Raw genomic sequence first — 20944 nt, 5'->3', positions numbered from 1 at the left:
CCCGACAGCGGCTCCGCAGGTCTCCTTTCGTCCCCGTGGCCGGACGCGTTTGCCCCTCTGCGCTCTCGGGCAGCGGCCGTGGGGGAAGCCAGCATGGCGGAGAGCCCGGGGCGGCCTCATGCCCCACCGCAGGAGGGGAGCGACCTCCCGCAGGAAGGTGGCGATGAGGAAGCGGCGACAGGAGATACGCAGCCCGGGGTGTCCCCCGAGGGGACGACGGAGCCTCCGCAACGGTGCCCGGCCACCGAGGCGCTGCGACAGAGCGGGGAGGCCGCGGCTGGGCAGGAGCCGGACGCGGCGGCGGTGCCCGCCAGGGGTAGCGGCGGGACACGGAGCGACTGTCCCGAGGGGACGGCGGAGACCCCGGGTGGGCCGGGTGCGGGGCAGCAGGCTCCAGCGGCGGCTGAGCTGCGAGACCCCGTCGGAGGCAGCCCTAGAGGCGAGGGTTTGCTAGGAGGGGAGCCGGTGCGGGCGGCCATGGGGGCAGATCTCGAGGACGCGGCGGACGCCTCAACGGGGCCGGAGCCCGAGGAGGCAGCCCCAGCGGGGACAGTGTCTGAAGAGGCGAAGGCGGTCTCGACGAGAACAGACCCGAAGGAGGTAGCTCTGGCAGAGACAGACCCCGAAGAGGCGGCCGCCACAGCCCCGGCGGGGGCAGACCCCGAAGAAACAGCGACCACAGCCCCAGCGGGAACGGATCCCGAGAAAGCGGCGGCCACAGCCACAGCGCGAACAGACCCCGAAGAGGTGGCGGCGGAGGCCACAGCCCCGGCTGGAACACACCCCGAAGAGGCGGCGGCGACAGCCTCAGCGGGAACAGACCCCGAAGAGGTGGCGGCGGAGGTCACAGCCCCGGCCGGAACAGACCCCGAGGCGGCAGTCGGTGAGGAAGCACCGTCGGGGACAGACCTCGAAGAGGCGGAGGCGATAGACACCGAAGAGCCGCTAAGGCAGAGAGTCTCAGAGGGGACAGATCTTGAGGAGGCTGCGGCGACAGCCCCAGCGGAAACAGCCCCTGAAGATACGGTGCGGAATGTCGCCCCAGCGGGGATAGTCCCCGAAGATGCGGTGCAGGAGGTAGCCCCTACGGAGACAATCCCCGCAGACACGGTGCAGGAGATAGCTCCTGCGGAGACAGTCCCCGAGAATGCAATGTGGGAGACTGTCCCGTCGGAGACAGTCTGCGAGGAGGCGTCGGCTCCGGCAGAGAGTGCGACTGCTCCCGAGAGCCGAGAGGAAGCGGAGGCGGTGGTACCGGCCGGAGGGGAGGCCGACGGCGGACGCCGGTCACCGGTGCTCCCCGACGGCGAGGAAGAAGCGAAGACTTCAGGGACGGAGTGGGAACCTGCAGCCCCGGCAGTGTCAGAAGCGGGGATCGCGGTCTCAGGGCCAGGGGAAGACGACGTGTCAGCAGTGGGACAGCCATGCGAGTACCTGGCCCCCGAGGGCAGCGAGTGGGATGGGTCAGGTAGGAGTCTGAATGGTTTGCGGAGCCGGGCTGAGGACGTGGAGGACGAGACCGGCTCGCCCGCCGCCGTGGAGGAGGAAGAGGAGGCTGAGGAGAAGCAGGAACATGACATTTCCCTCTTTGTCAAGGTAGGATGTGAGGGGCTGCTGGGGAAACATGGGTTCATCACCCTCTCCTCCTCCAGGAACCCCAGGCAGTGTCAGTGATGAGTAGTGCTTAAATCTGGCAGGCAAAAGTCCTGTCTGGCTAAAGTCATTTGGTTATTAATGCCCAAACTAAACTTGCCTCTGGCTCCTTATTCCTTCATCAAAGAGCAGGCAGGATGGCACAGGGTTCCTGGTACAGTGCCTGAAGGCACCCCTGGAAGTTGGTGGTATCACTCAACCCAGAAAAACACAGACCTGGCCTGAAAGGTATTCTCCCCCAGAATGTCCACTGATGAGCTCTGTTCTTGTTACTTTACGTTTTTCTAGTCTTAAATGGAAAGGATATTTAGGGATCTCGGTTTCCATGGAGTTGGGCTCTGCTTATACCCTTCTCACTGGGCAGGGACCCAGGGCAGGGGTGGGAATGTGCCCAGCAGCATCTATTTGGAATTGCTAGCTGTGACTTGTGCCACAAAGTGTTCTCAACGCATTTTAAGATATACAGAATGCAGTAAGAAAGTTACACGTGATGCCATGTGAGCTGAGATGTAAGGAAAGGGAAAATACAATTTAAAATATGATGCTAGGATTTTCTGACATTAACTATGAATGACATTTAGATAATTGCTCCAAAGTTTGTCAAGGCTGCATTCAGGGTCAGTAAACTGCCCAACAGCATAGCATCCCTTGTAACTGTCCTGTTTGTGTATGTTTGGGCAGAGAAGATTTAGGTTAAAGGGAAATGGACAAAAAAAAAAAGAGGAACCCCATCTCTGGTACTTTATAGTATGGAGCTTTAGAGCTTCTTTCTAGCCTGTGCCTGGAATCCCACCCAAATCCGTGGGACTTGGTGTGGAAACAGCATCTATCCACAGAGATAAAATACTAGATGTGAATTTTTTGTGTGCAGAAACCACTGTGTTTTTCTTCCCTCTTCTCTGATCCCTCTGAATTAGCATGGGGCAAGGTGGCATATTTTTCTCAGAGCAGACCTTAAACAAAGGAAATAAAACTAGGGAAGCAGAAGGTATTTGGGACCTTCTGCACTACAAGCCGTATTTCCCATGTCAATGCTCTACCTCTTGAGTTAGCTGAGGCTGCTTCTTTAGCAGACAAAGCTAGGGGGAAAAAAAAACCCCGTAATTACTAGGTGGGTTGGGGGGGGTGTTACAGCTCAATCAATGTTTATGCCTTGATTTTATCCCACCTCAGCATACACTCCCGTTTTTCAAGGCTGAGCCTCCTTTGAAGGAGTGTTACTTGAAAAAACCTGAGGAATGCTCTGAGGCTCACACATAGTCGCGTCAGATGTGCTGGATGATACTATACTGGAAAGATGAGTGATAGTAATGGCTGATGTTGGTGAATACTCCTCAGCTGTTCCCTAGTTTAAGCAATGCCTTATCAGGCAGGCTGGGATGGGTGCTGTGGTCTAAAGACAACTCTGTACATCAAGTTGGCATATGGTAGCTAGATGGAGTTGAAATCTGATTTTGTGTCAAACAGCAGCAGCTGTTACTGTTGAGCCTGGCAGAGGTGATTTATGGACTTTCTGGCTCACAGATTAACAGCCCTCTTTGCAGGGACATTTTTGTATACTTTAAAAACATTCTTGATTTATGCTTTTATATCCATCAGTGAATGATGGAGAGTGTCAGAAGCTAAAGTAACGCAGGATACATGTGCATTATTGCTCTTGGGTGCACACTTTATGGAAGAACATCATGGCCAAAATTAGTGAGTAGCCTATGATAAGAGTAACAGCATCTTCTGTGACTTTGTAGTCACCAAGTATTAGGAGTAAGCATAGTTTTTTAAAACATTTGTGAATTAATAATGACAGAAGGAGTAACATTTTATGATAACTTACTTAAAAATGCCTAGAAAACAACACAGCTACTTTTCTAATTATTTCAGTGGAGAAGTATTACAAAGCTTGAATATTTCATTTCACCTGGAGCTAGATCTTTTTTTAGTTGGGAGTGGTTTGAGATTAGATTAGATTAGGTTTTTAGTTAGACACTATTACGAGTTTCTCCAGTTTCATGGAGGAAAATAAAAGGCCTACTAGAGATCTCAGCATCTTCCCACCTACCAAAATGTGCTAGGACTGCTGTGGTGTGAGATAAGAAGCACTTCTCTTTCTTTCTGTCAGAAGCGTTCAACATTCATGCTGCTTTTGCTTTCATCTCAAGACACTATCATGCAGAAGGAATGATGGTATAAAAAGAGAGAGATTGGAAGTTCTCTGTGGTGGCTTAAAGGAGGTTTTAAGACAGACAATGCTGTGCTTAAATAGCCGCTGATGTATTTTGATGGGAAAAAGGGGAAGAATGGATACCAATGTAGGAATTGTGAACTCTGGAATTTGGGGATTATTGAATGTTTGTGTCTGACTACAGCATATTTTCCACAGATATGGTGGTCCTTCCTGAGCAATTGCTAAACTCCAGGGTTAAGGAAGCGAGAAGGTGATCAAAATGTTAGAAGCTAATTTCCAGCCTGAAACACTTCCCTTCACATGCATGTTTCTAATGCATGTGACTACCCCTCTTATGCTCTATCACTAACTACTCTATGCCTGCTTATTAGCTTTAGTGTTTTGAGTTGTTGACATCCACCTCTAATTTGTCAGTGCTGCTGACCTCTTTTCCCGTTGGGCTGTGTTTCTCAGCAAGCACCTTATGTGCTTTCTCCTGTGCAACTAGAGAATTCCTTGTAAATACATTATCCATCAGCTCCCTCACCATCTTCAAACCTCTGTTTATAACTCTACCCTTCTAAAACACCACTAGAAATTGGGAGGTAATTAGGCTGTTTAAAATATTGAGCTTATTGTAAGTCCTGTTTCTGATTCTTTTGTGGTGCCAATTTCTGTTCGTTTCATCTGCTTGTTGATCTTTGGCTTGTTTGTTAAATGGTCAAGGTGGGCATTCTCTGCCTGTAGTCTGTGCCTGCATGCACAGGGATAGAGACAGGAGGTTCATGCTGTGATTTGATAGCACTATACAAATACAGAGAAATGTTGAAAGTAAGTCACATAATAAGAAAAAAAATCACAAGAAAATAATCAGTAGTAGGACTGAATGATCCTTGCAACTGCCTTGCTAGGGAGCTTTACACTAGACTTGTCTGACATTAAAGAACCTAGTAGTCTTTCAGTCATAACCTTTTTAGACTAACAATCAGAAGCATCACAATTAGAAATAAACTTTTCAGATCTAACTGATGATCAGTGTTTTACTGCTGTTGATCAAGGTTGTTCATTTTAGGGTTGTGTTTTGTTGTGGTTTTTTACCTCTTCTGCTTCCTGATGCTTTGCATTTGGTCATTTAAATTTGCATATATGTATTGGAATATTGTGAATATTGTGTCGTCTTGTACCTCCCACAGTGAGGTGGGTGGCAAAATTCCTACTAGCTCCACAACATGGGTACCAGCAATTATTCTTTTAAGCTGATTTGGGTTGCTATGCAGAGTTATTTAGTTTGAACTCAGATACCCAGGGTTCAACACCGGGATCTCATGCTATCTGAGATACTGTAGCTCTTAGCAGGGTTAACAGCATCTATGGGAAATAACGTCTTTCTGGACCAGCAGCTCGATGCCAGACAAGCTGTAGTAAGGCATCTCCAAAGACAGCAGACATCTGTTTCTGGGCAACTGAACTGTGCCCTTAATGAAGCTGAACTGCATAAGACTCCTTGACTGTTAAGTGCAAGACCATATCAAAATTGCTTTGAAGGTTTCACTGTGTGTACTTGATTCCAGTTTTCCCATGGGAGAACATGCACTGTGTGTTTCCTTTAGATAGTAATAGTTGATGTTTCTGTTTTTTCTAAGTCAAACGTTTGCAAAGGTCATCCAGATGTACTTTCCAATTGGTCTTTGGTAATCCAGCTATGCATATCTGGCACCTTGTGTAGGACACCTTGTGAATGTTGAAGCTTGACAGCCGGTCTTCTAAGGTCAATGGTATATGTAGACTTTTTTTTTCTTCTCTTGCTAAAGCCTTTTTTTTTGTTAGAAAACATCTGTAAATATCATAACATTATCTTACAATTTGAACACAGAAGAACTTTCACCAAAATTATTCAGTTAATTTTAAGAAATGTCAACATTTATGTAGGACTTAAAAGTTTCTTTCTACGTTAACAAAGACAAAAAACAACCAAAACCTCTCCAAGATTACCTACCAATCAGTTTTAATTTTTCTTACAGATAGGAAACTTAAACACCAGAATCACAACTGCAGAATTTATCATTTCAAAGATTACGAGAGATAGTGATTTATCTGTAAGTGCTGAACAGAAACAGTTGGCCAGACAACCCAGCTTGAGCACAAGGCCTTCTCTGAGATTACTCACCTCCAAAAACAATTCTTGCCTAGTTTCTGGGTTAAATGGTGTATAGTGAAAGATTACTGTGAGCATAAAGGAATAGGTTTTGTCCAATGAAAAGTAATAGCCTTTATTCAGTTTTGTGACATTCTTGGTCTCTAAATCAAAGTAATTTATTTTCATTCAGAGAGTTGCTTAATTCCTACTAGGACCAACGTTACTTTACTGACACAGAGTTTCCTTGCACCATTCCTGTGATATGCTTGACTAACTTGATGTCCTTAGAGCTATGCTGAATTATCTGAAGGTTTAATAAACAAGAAAGTAAAAACCTTGCTGTGAATAGAGAAATAAGAATAAGAGGTGCTTGCATCTGTGCCTCCAAACACAACTTGAATGGGAATGATTTTTTTTTAAATAGGACAAACCTCCTAGCCTTTATGCCCATTTGGTGAACTCTGTGCTTGATGTAAACATTTACAGTATGATCACTGAGTTGGTATTTGTGCTTAAGGTCTTGACTTTTGCTCATTGGTGCAGTCAATCTGTAAATCAGTTGAGTATAATTTATAAGGAGAATAACTGTCATCCTCTGTCAAAATGCAAGTAGACAGGTGTTTACTGTCCTTTTTTTAGTGTGGATTCACCATAGGAGCCTAGCATTTAGATGACCTCTGGAGGGTGAAAGAGATTTGTATGTCTGGAGTTACACTGGCTTCATATTTATGGATTAAGAGAGGTCTAGGGTGAAGTTTAATTACTGGATATTTGTCCAAGCAAAGGGAATTATCCAGAGCTTGCCAAAGGTGAGCACATTGGATTTGTGTGATGGCCACAGAGGATAAGTTGTCATGAAATGAACAGAGGAGCATTTGGAATGGGTTGGGCAATGATGGAAAACAGTCAGCTTCTCTTTCCCTCCACCCCAGCCTGTGCTGCTGCATTTCACTTTGTGTCAAAATCATGCTGTATCTCCTCTTAGGAAAACATCTGCTCCTTTCTCCTCACTTGCTGTTTTTATGTTTCTCAAGCTGCATTTTGTGTACCTTCTTCAGAAAGCAGGACCTTTCCTCAGGTGCCACATTGCTGCCACTAAAATCCCATCATATTTTTATATATATTGTTTCCCTCCACCTTTTTTTTTTTTTCAGATATTCTTTTTTACAGTTTGCTATGGGATGTCTACTTTTATAACTGACTAGTTAGCAGCATTAGTCCAGAATGAGGAAGAAAGTAATTCAGGAGAAATGATTGCCCTGGAGCAGAGCATGAGCACTGTGTAGACTAGATCTGCTGAAACCAGAATCAAACGAAGGCTGGTCAGAACTGAGCCTTGTGGGGCTGCCCAGCAAAACCAGCATTGCCCCACATTTCTGGAGCTGGTTAATTAGTTGTTTGTATGGTGATTGTGATTCTTTGACTACATACAGCTGTACAAAAAGTACTGAATCAGCAGAGGTGTGTTTGTTTAAAGACATTTTTTGTTTCTCTTCCCGAGGCTGTTGTACAAAGCAGGAAACTGGCTCCCTTCCCATGGGTATTTACCCTTTCTCAGCTACTTTTTTCAGGTGGAATATGGCAATTGCAGGTTCTCTAATGCAGCTTAAGAGGAACTGGCTTTGCAAATTCCTTTCATAACTCTTTGGGTTATTGTACATGTTGGGTGCACCTGCAGCAGTTTTTCCTGGGGTCTGAGTACTTTCCCAGCAGTCTTCAATAAAACTATGCTTGGGAGACTTTGGTTTGAAAGGCAGTGATACCAGTCTTTTTTCTTTTTTTTTTCTTTTTCTCTGACAGAGCTATGCAAATTGTTTGAATGTGCAATCTATCTCGTTTTTATTTCTCAGGCTTTCCTTTCTGACCATTCAGGTTGTCACCTTTTTAGAGCTTAGACTGCAAAAAAGAAACAAGGTTCCTGGAAGCTGTTGATGAAAGAACAGCATTGAAAACTACACCAAAATTAGTTTTGCATCTTTGCTTCTGAAGGGATGCTTAACGGAGCAGTAGTGTGCTCTCTTTGTTTATGCCAGTGTCAGTTCTGACAACTGACTTAGTTGTCATAGTTGTTTATGCCAAGTCCTGTTCTAGAAAGACAAACCCAAACAAATAGACACAAATAATCAGAACTATGAAGTTGCATCTATTTCTTTTAATGATCCAGTCATCTTCTTGGAGTAATTTTTTTTTTCCCCCCCATGCTTTGGAAGTCCTAAAACTGTATGTGCACACAGGACTGTACAAGCCTTAAGCATCTGTTTATTCTCAATGTGACTGCAGATCTCTGTGGTTTTCAGGCTTGTTTTAGGGAAAAAAAAAGTTTTGAAATAAAGTAAATGTCTTCAAAGCTACATTCCTAGACCTCTTCCTATTTTTATTTACTCTCAGCTCCCTGCTTCAGCAAAGCATCTCACCATGTGTTTTACTGTAAGCACAAGCTTAAAATCACATGCTATTTAAGCCTTTCACTAAACAGGGGACGATTTCCTGATTTAGTCCTAGGTATTTCTCACTGGCTGAAGTCAGCGGAAACTTCTGATGAGATCAATGTTCTGCCCAAAATTCAACCATACTGTCTTTGCTCATTGAGTTCTGCCTTTGTTTAAAGGCTGGTCTTACCTGTGATCATCACAGGCCAGGGGCAAGATTAAATGTTTTCCTTTATCTCCTTTCTGCTTTTGGTCCCTAGTTGTCTAAGTGAACCTTCACTTCGTAAGTTGTGTTAGAGAGCTGCTGTCTTCTTCAGAAGTGTTTGGTATTTGTTGTAGGAGGTGATTGGCATACAGCTGCATGTGGGAATTGTTAAGCTGCCTGTTTAATTTGAGGCTTGATTCATGTTTGTATATAGATTATTAACAAACCAGTCTATAGGACTCATGGCATTCACAAATATAAAACACTGGAGTGTGGTGAATGATTTTTTGGGTGAGGGGAGCAAAAGGATTTGGAAAAATTACTTGAAAAATATTACTATACTAAGATTGAATTAATAAATTCAGATTACATTTTATACATAGTCTTTGTTAAATAAAGATTCAGAGCTTTTTTCGAGGAAATAATACCTGTCAGTGTTGGGTCTAGATTCATTTGCAAGAGGCTTAGGCACAGTTGCCAAAACGGAGGGGGCAGCAGTAGCTGCATCGTTAGCCCTGTATTTAGGACACTGATGTGGCACACAGGTGATTGAGATTCTGATGTGGTAACCTGGAACATAAGTGGAATATTAGAGTTCATTCCTCTCCCAAGTCAGTGCCATAGACACAGAGTTATTCCTGCTCTCTCGTTGACACCATCAACATGTAGTAATTACTTGCAAAGTGAGACAACATCAGAAAAGTATAACGCAAGGAGCCACGAATATCCAGCAACCTTATGGTTAGGCAGTGTGTGGCTTATTTGCTGTTATTTTCTATTATAGCAGTATGTAGATTTAAATGGTAGTCAGCAGCCTCTGATTCTCATGGATTTGGGGATGGCTTGTGGAAAATGAGATGTTTTAACTGCACGCTTTAAGAAACCAGAACGTGGTGGGCATTAAAAAAGAATTAAAAAGAAAGGTATCTTGTCCCCTTCCCAGCATGGGTGCAACAAATAGTGCCCAGTCCCCTCGAGAATCTGGATTTTTATTTTATTAGCATCCCTAAGGAAAATAAAATGATTTTTTGTTGGTTAAAAAAGTAATTCTATTTATTAGATATCTTTAATACTAAACCAATTTTTTCTTCCATGCCTTCTTCCCTTTGAAGTCATTTTTCTCTAGCACTTCACTGTTGTGTTCACAGGAAAGGGATTAGGCAACCTTGTGACTGCTCTGCTTCCACAAACAATTCTGCCTTTTGGGGCTCTTCATCTTGGTGGGTATCAGCCAGGATTAGCTGTCACAGGAACTCTGCATTTCAGCCTTTCTTACAGTCTTGTATGGATCCATGCAAAATCATATTTGTGGGTTTGGTTTCTTTTAAGAAGTTAGTTTTAACTATTGTTAGTAGAAGTAATAATGGAAATTATTAACATTACCACACTTTTTTAGGATGTTTATCTCTGGTGAAGTCACTTTGAATTGGTAGCAGATGTAAACTTTTTAGCAAGAGACAGGTCCCTCTTCTTCAGAGGTAGAAAAGGGAGTAAGGTAGAGAAGAGAAATATTTTACGGAAGGGGAAGTGAAACATGGAGACTTAACACCTGTGCCATCATTGACTGATTTCTCTGTGACTCTCCTAAAAAGGTCCTACTGCTGCTTTTGAAAAGTAAGAAATTGCATGTACCTCGAACTCTGCCCAAGGAGTGTAAGTAAATGCCATGTGAAGGTTACACGATTTTATTATCTGAGCGAGAAAATAATGTCATACTGTGATAAGGACTTGTATACATTTCCATTTGCAATGTCTGAATATTTACTGATAAAAGCCTCAACAATTCGAGTGACTCTGTTCCAGTTGCTTTCAATAACACCTGCCTTGTCAGCACTGAGGGAAAGTGTTTTAATTCCTTCATAACAATATTTAGCTTCTCAAAGTAAACAGCAGCAGCTTGTACAGCCTGTTGCCAACGCAGCCCTCAGAGGCTTTCCCTGGGAGGAGGGCTTGCATCGCAACTGGCTGCGGGATGTGCCATATGCAGGGAAATGGTTACGGTGAAGCCTCACAAACAGGCAGAGGTGCAAAGGTGGTGTTTCTCATCTTGGGTTTTTTCTCCTTCATACACTGAAATTTTAGCACACAGAATCACAGAATCTCAAGGACTGGAAGGGATCTCGAAAGTTCATCTAGTCCAGCCCCACTGCCAGAGCAGGACCACCAGGTCACACAGGAGTTCAAACAGGTGGGTTTTGAATGTCTCCAGAGAAGGAGACTCTACAACCCATCTGGGCAGCCTGTACCAGTGGTCCCTCATCCTAACAGTGAAGAAATTCCTCCTTGTATTTTTTTTCGAACCTCTTTTGTTCTAGCTTCTGCACATTGCATCTTGTCCTATCATTGGACATCACTGAGAAGAGCCCGGCTCTATCCTCCTGACACTCACCCTTTACATATTTGTAAACATTAATGAGGTCACCCCTCAGTCTCCTCCAAGCTAAAGAGCCCCAGCTCCTTCAGACTTTCATCATAAGGGATATCCTTCACTCCCTTCATCATCTTTGTGGCCCAGCGCTGAACTCTCTCCAGCAGCTCCCTATCCTTCTTGAACCGAGGGGCCCAGAACTGGGCACAATAGACTAGAAATATAATTGTTACAGAACCAAGTAAATTACAGTAGAACTGGAGTAAAAAATGCATGCTCTTTCAAGTTACTAAAATTGAGTAGTTTTGAAGAAAATAAACATTTACTCAGATTTCAGGAAAAATTATCATTTGTGTCTTGGAGAATCATTTAATGTTTACCCTGTAGTCATTTTAAAAAATATTTCTAAAAACTATTACAGAACGTGAGAGTTTTGTAAAAAATCAGTTTTTTTTTCCATAGTAGTGGCAAGGTGAAACATGAAACATGAAACAGAATCCAAATATACTCTAAAGACTTAAAAATTTTGAGGCCTATGCTGCCTACAGAAACACACACGCTACCAACTCCTCAGCAAAACCATCAGCGTCCTTTTCACCAGAAGCACCACTGGGGCTGGAGGCTCCCTGAGGGCAGAGACCACAGGGAGAGTCCGGGTTTTGAGGAGTATCGGTATTATAGCTGATTGGTTTCCAGTATGACTTGTTTTTTAAGTAGCAATACTGTGTTTCCTGTGAATGGAAGCAAGGTTGTTGAGAGAGCACAATGAAGAATAGCCTTGAATTTGAATTTATGCTGGGAAGGGAAGGAATACAGTTCAGCCCCCTTTTCTGTCAAGCTAATGGATTTTTGCTGATATTTATGTCCAGGTTTTTAACTGCTCTTTCAGGGCATGTCTTTGCTAGTTCCTACTGGAGCTGACAGGTCTTTTATGTAATATTTTACCTGGTCATTTGAATTATTTATTACTTGGACTAAAATACCACATGCTGTTAGTAGGGGAAAACCCCACAAAACCAAATCCCTCTTTTCATATTTCACCTCTTGATTTAAATATCAGAGTTAGGAACAATACCATCAGCAAATTATTTTCTCAAGCTTCCAATGACCTACTCCCTGAAGGTCCATCAAATAGCTTATTGATTTGGTTATTTCTTATTTATTTGCTTATTTGTTTACAACACAAACAACAGATACTTTATGTATGTGCGTACAGTTTTTGCATTTAGATTGAAACAGTATTGCTGTGTGTCACAGTTTAAGTATCATATGGTGAAGTGTAAGACGGGATGTGTCACTGAAATACCAGTTAATCTGTTTTTCCCAGACCTATAATGTGTTTGAGAATATAATGCTCTTTTGTTGAAGTAATTCCCTGTAAGAATTTAAAAAGGATATAAGATTTTTTTGTCTCCATGTAGAATGTTCAGCTGGCATCTTGCCATGTTATTAAATACGGATTAGAAATAGCATGGAGGTATTTAAACATAATTCTTGTAACAGGATAAATAGCTAATAGCATTTGGTTAGCTGCTTGTGCGCTTGTGACCTGGTAATATTCTCATTAGCACAAACACAGACGGCATGAACTCTGTAGGCAGAACTCACAGCAGAAGGAAATTTGTTTTTTTAACTCATTGGTAGAAGATTAAAGCCACTGATCTGTAACTGAATGGTGTTTCCCAGCTCTGAGTTTCACTTGTGTTCAGTTAAAAGGCTCTTGGTTTCTTTAGACTATTGGCAGATTTTTGAAAATAATATTGAATATTGAAAGTAAAGAATGAATAAGAATTAAGGGAAGTGATCTTTTGGAGGCTGTGTATTTATTTTTATATGGTTAAAGTGGATAATGACGTTCCTTGTCATCACTTTAAGGGGAGTGGAACAAGGGTCCCCTGTGCTCTCATTATCCATTCTTTAGCTCTCTTCTGAAAAAAAAACCCCCCTTTTTTTTTTTTCTTTTAAACAAGCAATGGAGATTTTGTCACATCTCCCATTAAAATAAAATTACTTCTGTTTTGGAGGAGTGGCAATGTTTGCTTACATTGCTCTGAGAAGTCTCAGTCACTCTGTGTGGGTAATACATGTAGAATTCATTCTGTATTAAAATAGTAAACAATAGTATAATTAATGCAATATGACAATTTCTTGTGTAGGAGAATTGTATTCCTAAATTGAGCTAGATTAATTTAAACTCTATTAAGTCATAGCTGACGCTTTTCAGTCCTTGTGAGCTACAAGTTGATTTTCCTGTTTATTTTTACATTTGATCTTCCTTTCCACGCCTCTCTTCTCCTTAACAATTCCTATAAGCTTGCTCATCACCATTGTATAAGTAAGCCTTGTAAAATAAGAGATAAATATGTAACAATGCATTGATAGTTATGATGGGATAAAGTACAATTTGTTGAAACGAATATCCAAGCTGTTTTAGGAAAAAAAGTATACTGTCACAAAGGGTTGCAGTATTCATGTATTTTTGCTGGGGACAAGGCATCTAAAAACAGTAGAAAGGGTGTCTACTTTGCCTTAAAGCATTTAGTATCTGGCCAAGAAAAGGCTGTGCATGATTACTGCATTGTGACCAGAAGTTGGAAACCGGGGAAAATGCTGAATTTTGCCCAGCTTGCTGGCCCCTCTCTCTTAGTGCCTGGTTGTATGACATGCGGCAAAGGAAGCATTGCAGGCCGCTTTCTGAATGGGCAAAGAGCTCACCTCAAAGTCAAAGCAGCCCTAGGGAAATGTCTTTCTGATGCCCCTGAAACACTGATGTGGCCACAGGACCATCCGTTTTCCCTTTCCCCCTCACTGCAGCACAGTATGAGAGGATCTGCTCATGCAAGGAGCCTCCTTCAGACACCTCTTGTTTGGGATGTCCAGGCCTTATTACTCAAGCTATTTAATAATTATTTAAGCAAATTATTGTTGTGCTTTTGAAGCAGTGGATTTCTGGTTGCTGATTGCTTTTGTATTGTTACCACATACTTATTTCACTGTTGGTGGCAGGGAGCTAGATGCAAACATCTATGTTTAATTAATCTCCTTCCCATCATGATTGGCACCAATGATTTCACTCTGAAAACAGGTTTGGGACTGTCCCAATTTATGTTAGATACTGTAGCTTCCAGAGCAGCTTTATTTGTGGTCCTGGTATAGGTAGGTGTAAGATATCTGAGAAAATAAACCTGTAATTTGCACTTTTCCATTGTAATTTCATTTGATTTTTAGAAATTGTTTTAAGAGAACCCGTTAAGTGCCTTTAACTGTCCTGTTGGACGCAACAGCTGTAGTTGAAAATACCAAGTGACAATGTGAAGGGTCTGGCCCAAAGCTAGCAACATCAGTGTAAAATTCCAGAATTGGTTTGGTTTTCTTTTTTGTAGGGGTGCATACACACATAATCTTTAATCTCTTTAATGTAAATAAGAGTGAATATTAGTGAAAAAAACTGCCTCTGTAAATGTATTACAAAACACTGCACATATTAATTTTCACCTGCTCTATCTTGTGCTTTGTTCAATTTACAGAATTATCATTTAATAATTCTTTTATTTTCAATATTTGTCAGAACTGGAAGGGCAGACTGTGGGCAGACCCACTGCTCAGTAGAAGTACTGGACAAAATCAAAATAAAAGGTAAATGGGTATTTCATCGAAGTAAAAGGATTGGGTTTGGGCCTTTTGTTTCTCATTATTTATGAAGTAGCTGGACAAAGGTAAAAAGTTTATTGCCCCAAAGTTGCTTCTTAATGAAGGAAAATTTCTTCCTATGCATCAAAAGTGTTTAATTACTTAGTAAGCAATTAAGTTGATTTCAGCAATAATTACTTACCCAGCAGACCGTGAGTAAGTAAATAATGCAGTGAAAGTTAGAATAAAGGAGCCTTTCTGTGCTCTGAAATGGCTGCTGGCATGAAGGGGAGGGAGAGAACTGAAACCAGAGGAAATTACAGCTTCGGACTTCTTTTCCTTTCTGTCATCTAGAGAGGATTAAAATTTCCAGATGTATATAACCCCCTTAAGCTGTAACCACTGCTCACTACATAAAAACAAGGTTGAGGGAAATATCCTATAAAGAAACTCCAACACGCTGTTAATCCTTCAACATGAACCGACAACCAAGAGCATTCAAAGAACTATTTCTAGCAAAGAGCCTTACTGAACATATGAATTATGAAATCTAATAAAACAAAATAACCATGCTAAGTTAATGCAAACACTACATGAAATAAAGTATAATATAATTTCAGAAACCTAAGAAAATGAGAAAAGCTGCAGTAATGAAATTGTTAGAAGATGTTATGACATGCTAATAGGTGGCCAGTCTGCGAGACGTAAATCTTGCCCAAGCCTGAGATTTTAAAATCTGAGGTAGCGAGGGTTTCATTATTTCTGTGTGTAGGAGCTCAGCCTTAACTCAGTGCCAAAATTGAAGTTCAGTGCCAGAAGAGCCCAGTTCCAGGACCAAATATTTTATCAATAATACTAGCTGGATAACTAATAATGACTGCTAATGTAGAGCTGCATCATTAAAGACCCCATTGATTTTGGATAGATGCAACCTTTAGCCTACTGCTTATAATCTGTGGTCACAAAAATAACAGTTTAATGGCATTCTGTGGTCAATTGAAGCTGTGCAGGTGAAAAGCTAATTCCTTTTACCACCTTGAACTCATTTCCTTCCATTCTGTTTCCCTTGGAATCTCTTTTTGGCCTAGCTTTGGGTAAAAGCTTTAATCTACACAATGTTTTAGGAAGATTTCAAAAAATCCTCTGGCATATCTCCACTAATGGTCTATATAGAAGTTTTCTGCTTGTTTCTAAGTCCGGGGTGATCTTTTTGTTCTGTATTTGTGCAGTACATAATTTATATTGCCCAGATTATATTATAAAAGTCTACATTTCCTGGTCCCCATGAGGGCAAAGGAAAGCTGGGCTAAGAAATTCTCCTGTCTGAGAATCCCAGACACACCTTTTCCATAGGTCTGTATTTGCATCAGTTTGGCAGCTGCTCTGTGCCCTGGAGCTCTGCGTCCTGACAGTACTTTAAAGCAGGACTCCTAAGATGCTATCTTTGTAGCATGTTTTGTGGATGGGCATTCATATCTAATGGGTGCAAACAACTACTGATGGTTTTCAGCAGTTGATCTGTCTCTTTGTCAAAAGGACTGACATGTATGCAGCAGCCAGCCAACTCCAAGGAGCCTCCTGATGTCTGACACTCAGCATCTTAGATCTGTCTGAAAGTTACCACTTCTTATCACCAATCTTTTTGTGGCTTGTAACCTTTCAGATATGCTCATTTTTTAATCAACATCCCACCCTTTGCTGGTATTGCTTTTAGAGGTAGTAGACTTTCTCCTTGTCCATTGCTACTGCTGTTCTGCCACATGGCATTCTTGTACCATGTACACCTATACCTTGTTTTGATGATTATCCACAATCAGACCAGCTAGTGGCTAAGACACCTCCTGAGCCCTCCTGTACTCTTAGGCCTGCACTGCTTGGATGTCCTCACTGTCTGAGAGGATGCAGCTGCTGCAGCCATCCCAAGCTGTGCCTGCATCCTGTAGCTACCTCAAGATTTGCGTGCTCATGGAGCTCAGGCTCTATTGCCTTTTGCCAATGCTGTGTGAGGCTGCTGGGCTGAGGAGGGTGTTTTACCAATTGCCATTGCCTGAGATCCTTGTATAACTCCATGGTATTCTGTTAGTTGGGCGGTTGTACTTGGCCAGTGAATGAATACTGATCAATACTAGCATATGGCATCCTGGGGTGTTTTAGGACGGGTGTGATGAGTAGATTGTTCCCCCCCCCCCCCCCCACTCTGCCCTCGTGAGACCACATCTGGAATATTATGTCCAGTTCTGGGCCCCTCAGTTCAAGAAGGACAGGAAGCTGCTGGAGAGTGTTCAGCTCAGGGCCACAAAAATGATGGAGTGCAGCATCTACCTTCTGATGAAGGGCTGAGGGAGCTGGGGCTCTTTAGCTTGGGGAAGAGGAGACTGAGGGGTGACCTCATCAATGTCTATAAATACATAAAGGGCAGGTGTCAGGAGGATGGAGCCAGGCTGTTATCAATGATATCCAATGATAGGACAAGGGACAATGGGTTCAAGCTGGAACATAAGAGGTTCCAAAGAAACATAAGGAAAAACTTCTTCACTGTGAGTTGACGAAGCACTGGAACAGGCTGCCCAGATGAGTTGCAAAGTGTCTTTCTCTGGAGACGTTCAAAACCCACCTGGATGAGTTCCCATGTGACCTACTCTAGGAGGTCCTTCTCTGGCTGGGGGATTGGACTAGATGGTCTTTCAAAGTCCCTTCCAACCCTTAAGATTCTGTGAAACACGGTGGTAGCAGTTAGATTTGCAGTGTTTTGCTCAAGCCATTTTGAAGAAGATGCCAGCAGTGCCAATTCCTCTCCTATTCTTCCTCAGAAGAGAATAACCTCTTGCACCACCTACTTTTTGCTGTCTGGTTAATCTGGTATGACATCAGACTGGAGCTTGCTGTCAGAGGTACCATATCCATTATCTGTTTCCTTTTCCAAGGAATTGTTCAAGTATTTTAGAGTGTAAACTATGTTTAACATAGCTGCTGCTGTTTACTGAGCAGTAACTTTCCCTTCCGTCATTGCAATGGAGTTTACTATGAGCATTATTATTTTCACTTGGACACATCAATGGCATGGAATACAAAAGCATGGCACTTGCCATCATTTCATCCTTGGAGTGATGTACTTGATGTGCAAAGAAACAATGGACAGCAAAGAACCTTCCAGTAAAGAATAAGTCTGAATCTGTGTTGAAAGGAATTGAATCCCATCTTGAGACAATATGGATTTTTTTTCCTCTTGTGCTTTTACATATGCATGTAAAATATTATATACCTGATAATCCTACTGGAAACATGGTTCAAAACCTCATGCTATGGTGGTTAGGAACCCTTCTGATTGTCCTCTAAAAACATTCAGGGCCAGTTTGTACCCATTCGTTTTTGTTTCAGCATCACTCTCAATTATTGGGGAAAAAAAATTAAACTTGTACTGAGTAATCGTGTCTTCCCTCAGATTTTGCCTTCCAAATTTAAACAAGAGTAGATTTTCCTGCCCTCTGTTGTGAAATAACTTCCTCATTTTCATCATCACATTGGTAGTGCTTTGCTCAGTTTGATTTAATCTTTCGTGATGGCAGAGGACCAGATTTTTGCAGAGACCTCTTCAGATTCATATACAGTGTCTTGTACTGTGACTTGCATGCTGCCCTGCTTCCATGGAAGTGCCAGCTTTAATGTAACCCTAAGATAGCATCACCTTTTCCCTACAGCTCCATCATGCAGTTGAGTCAGACATGCTGGGAACAATGTGCTCTGGTCTCTTTTTGGTATTTTTTCCCAGCAGTTATCTAGCTGATAAGTAGTCTTCAAGGATGGGATTCAGCTCACTTAAATTAGATGCCTAAGCTCTGTAGAGCTATCTGGGACTCTACTCAGAGAAAGCAACACTACCAGGGAGCATGTCATGCCAGGTTGGGAGGTAGGTGAGACAGGCAAGATGATGAATCTTTGCTCTCTATATATATCTGTCTCTACTAACTGGGGACCTGTTTTTTTCTGGCTGACTCTACATGAGGTGGCTTCCAGCTTCAATGTGTGACAGAACAGTTTGTAAACATTTTTATTGCTTTTCCATTATCCCAGCACTCGGGGCTGTCAGTTTTTGGGGTATTCAGTCTGTTCCAAACAGCACTGGTGGTGCTGCTGCTGTTCCTACCTCCTGTGTTGCAGGCTCCATCTGCAGATCTGATTATTATCATTAGGTAATTCTCCAGCATCTCTGTGAAACTTGCCTTTGAATATTTTGCTGAACTGGATAGTACCTTCAAGGCTCCCTCGTGATCCAGTGTGCATTTTCATTTTTGCAAGGGTGAGGAACAGAACAGGAAGGCCAGCATACCTAGTGATTTAAACCACTGCCAGCTACCCTGCTGCTCCAGGAGACATTTGGTTTTTGGTTTATCATATGCTGTTCTGTGCAGTGGGACTCTCTGCACTGCAGCCTCTCGCTGAAGCACGTGGCAGCCATTGACCTGGATGGAGAGGGCTTCATGTTTCTGTAAAAAAACCAGGCCCTTCCCAGAGGCAGTGTAACTAGCTGCATTTCAGATGGTTATTCAAGAGGGATTTTAGCAGGTAAAAAATCTTACAGGACCTGTCCTTCTGTTTGCAGTTTGTGAACCGACTTGTTTAAAAGATACAGACATATCTAAATGCATTGACTGATTAGGACTTGAAAGAGAGGTTGTAGAACAGAAAGAAAGTGGAAGATACCCAGAAGCGCCAAGGTCTATTTTTCAACTGACCATCCAGATTATTAATTTTGTGTGCCCTGTAAGATGTATTGTAACATGTAGTCATGGTTTAGTTTGTATGGTTTGCTATGGGGATCCTTTCAGTCTTGCATTGAATGTTCTCACCGCAGGCACCATGCCTCGAATCACTCAAACAAATGCTGGAGGAGGACTTGTCTACGATGTAGCTGAAGGCTGCAGCTGTAATAGTCTTTGCAGCCCTAACTTAGTCTTTTTATGTAGGAGGTGTAGGTCAAGAAGGGGATCATTCCCACTCAGGTGGAAAAGGGCTGTGCTTCCTACAGGAGTGGAGTTCAACACTCTGGACACTCTTCTGATGGAAGACACAGTTACTTAACTACTAGAGGCTGTTTGCATTGGAAGGAGAGCACTCTGGGTTTGTCCTCACTTGCATTTGAGTTAGTGGGAGTGGACTTTCAGCTTCATCAGGAAAAAGGGGCTTTAAAGTGACAATATGGGAGAGGATGGTGAAAGTCAAGCCATACCTTCATTCTTTAGAGGAAACATTGTAGTGTACTTGCTCCCTCTTCCACAGGATGGTTTTTTCTTAGCATGTTAAGAACAGCTATTTTTAGCAGAATGCTTTTACTTACATTTACTATTGCCTCCATAACCTGAAAACTTAATTAGAATTTTGGTTAAAAAGTGTGGTTTTGAACTTGTGTGTTCAAAGTTGTTATCATTTAGGTGTGTTTGATGTCCTTTGAGCCTTGCAATACTGTTCAAAATAAAATATAGATGTTATTAATATTTTTATCTACTAAGATTTATTTTCAAAACAAACAAACAAAAAACCCCAAACATGGCACTCTCTCAATATCAAGGTGCTTATTTTCCTCTTAGAAAGGCAAATTCAGGTGTTTTTTTTTTTTTTTTTTACCTGTAGAAGTGTCCAGTTGCTGTTTTAAAACATCTCTCTTATTGAACTCCACTATTTCAGATGTCACACACAGTAATAGTCCATCCTGGCAAGTACCAAAACGACGGTTTATGTGCAGGAATCTCAACTACCAGCCACATTTTAAATATTTCTGCTGAGAAGCAGCAGTTGGAAACATGTTTTAAGTGTCAGATTTTAGCAGATGGGCAGAACTACGTGACAGCTTAAAAGTATTGCAATAAGTGGCAAAATTTTTACTTTGTCCATTAAAACGTCTTTTAAATTACAGATGCTTTATCTTAAAACTTGGAAATAAAATGTCAGCATTTCAAGTAATTTTAAGAGTGCTGTTAGCAAAAAGCAAGGTATCTTGTGCTGCAGACACATCTCTGAGGCAGAATCTCCCACAATGAGATGTGCTAAGGTCTGATACTGCTACTGCTTGTGGCTCCTTGAGCAGAAGTTTGGATTTCCATTTCAAGCCCAGCAGGTGGCATCAAAAGAGTTCTCTAAAATTCAGCGTTGGGCTGTTTGTGCCCAGACAGAAAATGAACACACTGCTTAGATAGAGAAAATTCCAGGTAAGCTGTCTCTTCTTCAGAAATAGCTTTGGATTGAACATGATCTGAACCCAGTGACATGCCTGGGGTGCTTCTGTGCCTAGCGCAGAATAGCAAATGTTATCAAGTATATCATAGTTGCCTTAAGTGAACCAAAAATGACTTGTAACCATATTTTC

At 42.2% G+C, this 20944-nt stretch overlaps 1 protein-coding gene across 2 annotated transcripts in view; it reads left to right on the top strand.

Moving 5' to 3' along the window:
• The window catches only part of CLIC6 (chloride intracellular channel 6), a 34851-nt gene continuing 13907 nt past the window's right edge, over positions 1–20944 (top strand). For both annotated transcript variants that reach the window (XM_061988647.1, XM_061988648.1), the window contains exon 1: positions 1–1596. In XM_061988647.1, the coding sequence (XP_061844631.1) occupies positions 94–1596 (1503 nt within the window). In that variant the 5' untranslated portion in view covers positions 1–93. The remainder of the gene's footprint in view (positions 1597–20944) is intronic.

The sequence above is a fragment of the Colius striatus genome, chromosome 1 (assembly GCF_028858725.1).
Source record: "Colius striatus isolate bColStr4 chromosome 1, bColStr4.1.hap1, whole genome shotgun sequence".
In the NCBI taxonomy this organism is placed as follows: Eukaryota; Metazoa; Chordata; class Aves; order Coliiformes; family Coliidae; genus Colius; species Colius striatus.
The sequence above is the reverse complement of the archived record's forward strand: the minus strand, read 5'-3'. Positions and strand labels throughout refer to the sequence as shown.